At 43.0% G+C, this 8988-nt stretch overlaps 1 protein-coding gene across 3 annotated transcripts in view; it reads left to right on the plus strand.

Moving 5' to 3' along the window:
* RASSF8 (Ras association domain family member 8) overlaps window positions 1–8988 on the plus strand; it is an 81089-nt gene extending 72101 nt beyond the window's left edge. For 2 of the 3 annotated variants that reach the window (XM_027660762.1, XM_027660763.1), the window contains 3 exons: window positions 165–1054; window positions 3383–3527; window positions 4639–8988. In XM_027660762.1, coding sequence (XP_027516563.1) covers window positions 165–1054; window positions 3383–3527; window positions 4639–4760 — 1157 coding nt within the window. In that variant the 3' untranslated portion in view covers window positions 4761–8988. The remainder of the gene's footprint in view (window positions 1–164; window positions 1055–3382; window positions 3528–4638) is intronic. The other variant, XM_027660764.1, reaches the window with a different exon arrangement.

Genomic DNA, 8988 nt, shown 5'->3' on the forward strand with positions numbered 1-8988 from the left:
GGGATGGACGGACACCCCCGGGGCTGTGCGGGGGGATGAGGGATGGATGGACACCCCCGGGGCTGTGCGGGGTGCGGGACACGGACGGTCCCGTGCCGCGGTGTCCCCGCGGTGTCCCCGCAGCGCCCTCCCGCGGCCGCGCTGACGCTGCGCTCTCCCCGCAGGGCGCACCGGGCGGTACACGCTGATCGAGAAGTGGCGGGACACGGAGCGGCACCTGGCGCCGCACGAGAACCCCATCGTGTCCCTCAACAAGTGGGGACAGTACGCCAGCGACGTGCAGCTGATCCTGCGGCGCACCGGGCCCTCCCTGAGCGAGCGGCCCACGTCGGACAGCGTGGCGCGCATCCCCGAGAGGACGCTGTACCGGCAGAGCTTGCCGCCCCTGGCCAAGCTGAGGCCGCCCGGGGACAAGTCAATGAAGAGGAGGGAGCCCAAGAGGAAATCCCTCACCTTCACTGGGGGCGCTAAGGGGTTAATGGACATCTTCGGGAAGAGCAAGGAGTCCGAGTTCAAGCAAAAGGTGCTCAACAACTGTAAAACGACGGCAGATGAGTTGAAGAAGCTGATCCACCTCCAGACGGAGAAGCTGCAGTGCATCGAGAAGCAGCTGGAGTCCAACGAAGCCGAGATCCGCTACTGGGAGCAGAAGTACAACGCCAGCCTGGAAGAAGAAATCCTCAAGCTGGAGCAGAAGATCAAACGGAATGAAGTGGAGATTGAGGAGGAAGAGTTCTGGGAAAACGAGCTGCAGATCGAGCAGGAGAACGAGAAGCAGCTGAAGGAGCAGCTGCAGGAGATGAGGCAGAGGATCCTGGAGTGCGAGAACAAGCTCAAGGACTACGTGTCTCAGATCCACAACATGGAGAGTGGCCTTGAAGCAGAGAAGCTGCAGCGGGAAGTTCAAGAGTCCCAAGTGAATGAAGAAGAGGTGAAGGAAAAGATCGAGAAGGTGAAGGGTGAAATTGATATTCAGGGCCAGCAGAGTCTGAGGTTGGAAAATGGCATTAAAGCTGTAGAAAGGTCTTTGGGCCAAGCGACCAAGAAGTTACAGGTAAGACTGTGTGTTTATCCATAGCTGAAGGAAAGTCAAAGACATGATCATGGTAAATTTCTCTCAGGCAGATTTAGAGCCCATGAAAAAAAAAACAAACCCATGAGAAAGTTTCCACTGTGACTTGGGGTAAAAGGAGGAAAGTGTTTCATTTTCAGATTGCATTTCAGATTTTTTTTTTTTTGGAAGGGCAGACAGTTTTCATTTCACCTGTGTGTAATTTGCTCATTGAAACCATCTGATATGAAAAACAGTAATTTACACCATCATAGCCTTTCCTGAGGCTAAGCTTCTGATCCTTGCTAGGTTTGTCTGCCACCAAAAGAGATGAATTAAAAAGAACAGTCCAAAAGCAGCACCTGGATAGATGGATGTAGAACTAAAGTAGCTGTTACCTTACAGGGCTTTTGTTTTAAAGAACAGCATCCCCCTTTTCCTGGCTGACTTGCTGGTTAAATTCAGATCTTCCAAGCTTGTTCTAAACCTAAAGATGCACAAATCTAAAGTCCAGGAGGAAGTAAACTGAGCTCTGTATTGTGGAGTTTAGGGAGGAGGAAATAGAGAAATATTTTCTTGCAAGGTGAAATTTAATGATTAATATTCACAGAACTGCTGATTTGAAACAGGAAAGTTGAACATGGGTGTCTTTTATAGAGTTTTCAGTAAGGAAGGAAAGAAAATTTTGATTCACTAGATTTTCTGTGATAAGAGCAGGAAGGTGGCATTTTTTAGTGAGAATTTTCTAGTAATTTGGACTAACTCTTTCATCCCTTTCCTGTAGCCACCTGAGTAATGTAATTTTCCAGCCATTTGAGGTTATGATCAGTTGAGGGTCAGATGCAGCACTCTGGTCTCCTGGTTTGTAAAAAAAGATTTTAAGTGCAAAAACCCCCCAACCCCCCCCCCCCCAAAGCAAACAAAAAAAAAAAAATCACCCTTTTTCAGGTAAAAGATCCCAGTAAAGTTTCATGATTAGATACTAAATTTAAGACCTTAAAACATACATGACATTTCAACCTTACTTTCTGTGAAAGCTGAGAAATGTCAAGAACAAGTTATTTATGTTAGTTCTGCTAACCTGCATATTTCAGTAATTTTTAAAAAAATAAAAAACCCTGAATTTCCTTCAGGCAACTTTGTTACAATCTCATAAAACATGGAGCTGCACAATTAACACTGTAGTAAGTAAGTAAAGACAGTTGAGAATTTCCTGTGTCCCAGTTATAGGGTTTAATGGGCCTGAAATAAAGCAAAGAATTTTTCTGTAGAATAGTCTTAAAATTTTGTTTCCGTTTCTCCATCGAGTTCTCCAAAAGCTTGTAACAAATGAATGATCTGTTCCTAGGACAGATCTACAAAACTGTTCCTCCACAGTCCTCCTGTGAGTTCACATCCCGTTCCGCTGACACAAGATAATTAGGGAAAAGAAGGTCAGCCCACCCTCTGTCTCTTGCCAAAACAAAGGTGTAGCAGTACCTGCTGCATTGGAATGCCCATGGATGTGCTACCTGGCATCAGAGTAGCTTATTCCCTCTGTGGCCAGATAGCAGGAATTCCATCCTGGCTGTGGAAAGAAAAAGTAGCAGATGAAGCTCTCTGCTAATGAAGCTCAACCTGTGTGTGGAGGGGAATAAATAAGTCTAAGACTGTTGTAACCTCTCAGAGCTGTAAGTTTTGCATATCATGCCAGAAGTACAAAGCCTTGAGGAAAATCCTAAATTATCTTCTGTGCCTTGAAGGGCTGGTGAACCAGCCAGGCTTTGGCCTCATTGCACAAAACACTTGCAGAGAGAGAGTTCTGTCCATAAAAATTTAAGTAGAAAATGCAAAGAACAAGAAGAGAAAGCAATTGCACTCCTTTTAGTATCAGAGCTGTCCAAGCCATGCTGGACACTTCAGGCAGAACTAAGATTTGGTGCCAGACTGCTGCTGAGTTGATTATTGTTTCAGAGGGCACACTGTTACCTTTATTTGCTTACATCTGATGCACCAAAATTTTTCTCAGGTGATATGAGTAACATTTGCTAGTCATCCTAGGAGCAATATAAAAGTATAATATATAAAAAATAACAGTAGTCACCTGTACTTAGAGTTGGACTCAGTGATCTCAGAGGTCTTTTCCAACCTAATCGATTCTCTGATTCTAGTAAGTCATAGTGAGTGCTGACTCACTTTTTAAATTACGAGATTAGAAAACCTTTAAGTTCTTCAGTTTGCATTTGAATTCAAAAATTGGAGGCTTTCTCATCAAAAGGAGTTGTCCAGTTGTAAGTGGAGCCTTGAAATGCTGCTTTATATGCTCAGCAGATGTTTTCTCTTTCCCGGCAGGACAGGGAACAAGAACTGGAGCAGCTGACAAAGGAGCTGCGACAGGTGAACCTGCAGCAGTTCATCCAGCAGACGGGAACGAAGGTGACGGTGCTGCCGGCAGACCCCGTGGAGGTGGAGGCCCCACATGTGGAGCTGGAGAGAGGTGCAGCCCTGGGAATACCTTGGCTGGGAGGGAGAAGGGGTTGGCTCTGCCTTTACCTGCTGCTTAATGCCAGCACTGGTCCGTGAAGGGAGCACTCTGTTAGCGAAGGCCTCAGCAAAACACTAACAAAGCACATTGTCGGATATTCCTTTTCGTTCCAAGGATTCAGCAGGCTATAAATAAAGAGCAGTGTGTGGATAACTTCTCCCCCACTGTGCCTGGGCATGTGTTTGTCCCAGTAGCAGCCCATTAAGCTAGTGGCTTTCAAGAGTGGCTGTGGGGATGTAAAGCTGGCATACAACATCATTGCACTTCTAACACTGCTGCTCATCTGGGTTCTTCCCCTTCTGGTGTTGTCAGAGTAGGAAAAGGAATGTGTCTGGATCTCCAGAAATCCCAGACAGCAGCCACACGGGAATAGGAGCTAATCCAGCTGGGCTGCCAGCCATCCAGAAGCCCTGCACAGATGGCTGTTACGGCATGTGCAAATTGACTGTGCACCCAGTGAGATCAGGGCAACCTGCACGTGCCCACAGCTGGATTCACATTTTCCTGGACAGAAACATGGAATGTGTGTCAGAGCTGTGGCACAAGCACAGCTGTGTGCTTTGACAATACTATGCTTTCAAGGGGGCTGTTTGCCTTGTCATTCTCCTTAGCAGGTTCTGTTCTCCTTTTGGAAGACTCCAACCAAAAGGCACTGGGAGCATAAGGGGGGCTGGGGGGAAAGAGCAAAAGACAACCAGGCCTTAAAATGTAAGTGTGAACTTGTGTGAACTGTCTCTTTTGAGTGGGCAGGAAGCTGAAGCTGAGTTATGTACAGGTACAATCCCTTCCTGCACATTACTAGATAAATGGATGCATGTTTTTCACAGGAGAGTAGTTGTTATGGATAGCTATTTCTGGTAGATATTCCTGTTTTGAAATGAGTAGGAAGTATTATACTCGTATATACACCTTATATCTCATCCCTTCCTACCCAGGCATTTCAATTGTTTGTTATGTGTGGTGTTAGTTTTTTTTTCTTATCACACTAAGCAGGAAGAGGGGAGGTGTTTTATGGATGTCCCCCCTGATGATGACTTTTCTAACTGCCTTCTTTCCTGTTCAGAGCCAACATTTCAGTCTGGGTCACTGAAGCGCCCCGGCTCCTCAAGGCAACTCCCCAGCAACCTTCGGATCCTACAGAATCCCCTGTCGTCTGGTTTTAACCCGGAGGGCATTTATGTATGACAGTACATACCTCTTCTGGAGAGGACCTATCAAGGTACCCTGGACAAGATACACTTTATTTTATTCTGCCAATGATGAATGGAAGAAGTTTTTTCTTGTTTAATTTTGGGTTTTTTGTTACGCCACCGTGTTTGTTTTTTTTTTTTTTTTCTTCTTCCTCCAACACACCACTCGGAGCCGTACCCTGTGCACTGATGCTAAAGAGACAGGAGCTGTCTCGATTCCTAATTGGCAAGGATGACCTTGCTGTCAACACAGCTAGAGTGCAGAAACCTTCATTGTTTTTGCCACTTCAGAAGTGTTTGGGAAAGTATTGTCGCTTGTATAGGCATAAATGGAAGACTGAGGGTGAAGGAAACCGTGTATGCAACTTCCCTGAGGTTTAATTTATTCCCTTTAATCAATGGACCCGTGAATGTTGACCTTTTATATTTTTATTTTTAACTTGTGAATAATCACGTATGGCTGTGCGTCAGTCTGACAAGGTGACTTTAATTTGTGTGTGCAAACACCCCCATTTGATCAAGTACAGCAACCTGCAATGCAGAGTTCTGTGGGGTGCTGAACCATTACAGTGGTTTCTCACCACTAACTTTGTTCATTTCTGTTGTGGGTCATAATGTGTCATGTTCCATCCATTGCTACCTTTTAAGGCTTGAAAAGTGAGCTTGCGGGTTTTACTTGCTGTTGAATCTGCCTTTGAATGAAGCACCTAGTGTTCAAAAGATTTATGGATTTTAAACCTTGGCTTGGTAAAAATATTTCCAGCATATAATTGAGGATGCACTAGTTAGATGATATTTTATTACATAGAATGTATATTTGAAATATTTTGCCACATTGTATATGCCTTTTGAGAAAAGAACAATGTAAGAAGTTGTCTTCATATATCTTACCAAAAGAGAGTAGGAGGCTTTTCACTGTGTGTGATTTTGTATTTTATTTTTTCCACTAGCCATTACAGTGTTCTTGTTTTGAGGTAAATCTTGCTGTTGGAGGAGAAGAAAGACACAAACCAAATGGGCATCCTCTTCCAGCCTTCCAGAATTCACTCAAGTTTTGTGGAGGGAAGAAACCTGGCAGAGTCCCTTGAAGTCAATAGCAGAGCTTTTACTGAAGTGAGTGGGGCCAGGATTTCGTTCGAGTTTAGCCCCTCTGAAAGACATGTTGCTGCTCAGTCACTTGCAGAATGTAAAGCTCACAAGCAGGAAATTCACACATTTGGTGGTAATTTTTTGCAAAACATGTGAAAAGAGAACATTTTTATATCTTGGTGTTGCTCTAATGCAATCAAAGTTGAGCAAGGATTAAACAGAGTGGTTTCCCAGCAGAAAATTAAGACAATACCAGGTAATTTGTTGTTTATAGACCTTGATGTTAGATTGCTGAAGTGGACACCAGGTTTGTGGAGAAAGTGACTGCCATCAGTGGGACACTGCAAACATTGGAGGCTGGCCTCATGGATGAGTTAGAGAAGGGATGGGCCTTCCCTAGTTGTGTTTGGATTTTCTGTTCTAACAGCAACTCATAGCACCATCCCCACCTTGGAGATCCCCTTGGCACGAGAGGCGGACATCGTGCTCTCACTTAGTGCTGAACACTTGGGCTTAGTGGCAAAATGACAGAGCTCCTGATGGCTTTAGTAGGGTCAGGATTTTACCACTAGTAGGAAACTCCAAGCTTTTTGCCACAGAAAAATACTTAATTCCTAGCATCCTCTCGTGTTGATTTACTAATGTGCAGATAAATGTTAATTTAAGTCTCCTTTTTAAAAAAAGGAGCTTCCCAACAATGGAAGTTTTAAAAGATATAGTAGAAGATGAAGGATTCTTTAGTGTTTATTGCATCTTTTTCCCTTTCCACTTATTAATGGCATCATATATTCTAAAAATGCTGCTGTATTTAGACTAACAGCAACAGATAAGGCTGTGAATATATAAAGGACCTTTCCAAATGGACTCTGAATTTTTAGTGTTTAACTTATCATCAGGTTTTTGTTTTTTGTTTTTTTTTTTTTTTTATCTTCCATCTTCCCTTGTGAGCAAACTGGAAAATTATATGTTCCTACCTGAGGAATCTCTGCAGTGCTCACAGATTTTATTGTTAGTTTATCACAGTTCTGTGCTCATGTTTACTGTGCCCGTAACTTTGTATTAAACAAAAAAGAAAGAATGTGTGTACATATATATATATCTATATATTAAAAAAAAGTGTAAAATATACATAGTTTGGGGACAATATCTGTCCAAGGTACTTGAGCATATATGCCTTACATTCTGGGTTCAATTTACAGAAGTGAAATGGCCCTCTCCAGTGGATATCTTGCATCTTCAGCACCTCTTGATGTTAGAGAACTGAGGCACTCAGCACCTTGCAAAGTCTGGCCCAAATTATGCTGCATGGGGGTGGGGGGAAACAGTCTTGTCCTGAGATGAAGTATTTTTAAGGCAGATCAGCATACTTACCCCAGCTAATATTTCTGTCATACTTTGTGACCGGTCCATCTCCCACAGATGTCAGTTGGAGCTGAATTGGGCTCTTGCATCATAACAACTGCTCTCTTTCTCTGCCAAGTTATTCTTTAGGATGGAGGGAGGAAGAAAAGGATTAAAGGGAATGGTAAGAGCAGCTTTGGAGGGCTTTAACTACGGCTTTGTAATAGAATCAAAGGAGGAATTTGCCATTTAAGTTAAAAGAGTAGCACCTGCTGACTGCAGCAGCTGTTTGACAGAGGGGCCAGCCTGGAGCTGGCTCAGGAGTGGCCACTGCACCATCCCTGAGTGAACCCTCCCTGTCAGGGCTTTGGCACATGTCAAGGTGATCTGAAAAACATTCACAGCTTCAGCCACTCTTGTGGTCAAGGAGAAGCTTTGGTATCCAGACCTGCCATTTGTGAGACACTTGACAAATTCCCCTGCCCCCACCATACTCCTCTTGCTTCTCGAATTTCACCCAGGCTGAAGTTCTGTAGCATTTTCACCCTCTCTGTAAATAAACCAAAAAGAAATGGCATGCCCTTGCATTAAATGTGGATTGAGCAGTGTGTAACAGTTAGAAAAATTCCTCACACTACAGCATTTAGAATTTTGCTTCTGATCAACTGCAGAACCTCACTCTTTCTTTACAACTGTAGAAAAAATTCATTTTCAGAAATGTTCCAAACCTACTTACGGGGCATTAGCAGAAAGGAAGCAACACATACTGATTTTAACAAGTGCCATATTATTTACTGGGCAGCATGATAAAAATGGGTTTTTTTGCTTGCGTTAAATAGTTGAACACACAAAGCACTATTTTCGAGTGCACGGGGAATTTATATGGAGAACTCCTGTAATTTATTACTAGTGGAAATTAACTGTGTTTTCTCTCTCATCCATGAGGATACAGGTTATTTTTGCTGGAGATGCTATGTTGTTAGGGGAAAAGGGGGGGTGACCATTTGAAAAGCCAGTAGTTTAAGGCTAAGGTGAACAATCCGAATGCCCGAGCAAGGAGAAACCCAAGTCCCACTCTGAAAAGTCAGCTAGGAACACACCTCCCAGGATCTTTTAGTGGGACTTAGGTTCCCAAGTGCCTGAATTGCTTCTGGAAATGGTATGTTAGCTTTGAGATTACTTGCTTTTCTTGAACCTTTGCAAGTTGGGAGGAAGTTCTTGAAGAAAAGAACTACCCCTGCTAGCATTAGCAATATGCAAGTGTGTGAGGTAAGAGGGAAAAGATCCTTTAGTGAAATAAAAATCTCCTCTTGGGGCAGCAATTGCCTTGTTTTTAGCGTGAAAAGTATTGCATTATTTTAGTGAACTGGGATCATATGAGTATGATCAAAAAAAAAAAGAATTGATCCTGTAATTTTTAGCGAGTTACCTTGAAGCATATAAATTCCTGATGTGCATTAACTTGAGTGAATTGGGCCTTAATGATCCATGTAAATAACAAAACTGTATTCAGATATTTTTTTCAGAAAATAGTCTCTAATGGTCTGTACTGTATTAAAATAAGTGTCAAAGTGTTACTTTTATATTACACCTCTTTTTTTTTTTCTTTTTTTTTAGAACATTGAAATGTGCATGTTTATTCTATTTGCTACAGTATTTTAATGTTTTGGATGAAGGCCATCGGTTGTATGGAGATGACAAAACAATCATTCTGTCTATTTATTCAGTATTGCTGCTTAAAGTTTTCAAAATAAAGCTTTCAATGCCAATATAGTGACTGATTGAAAGCTGTT

Source organism: Corapipo altera, unplaced genomic scaffold (assembly GCF_003945725.1).
Source record: "Corapipo altera isolate COAL_440 unplaced genomic scaffold, ASM394572v1 239, whole genome shotgun sequence".
NCBI classification, from domain to species: Eukaryota; Metazoa; Chordata; class Aves; order Passeriformes; family Pipridae; genus Corapipo; species Corapipo altera.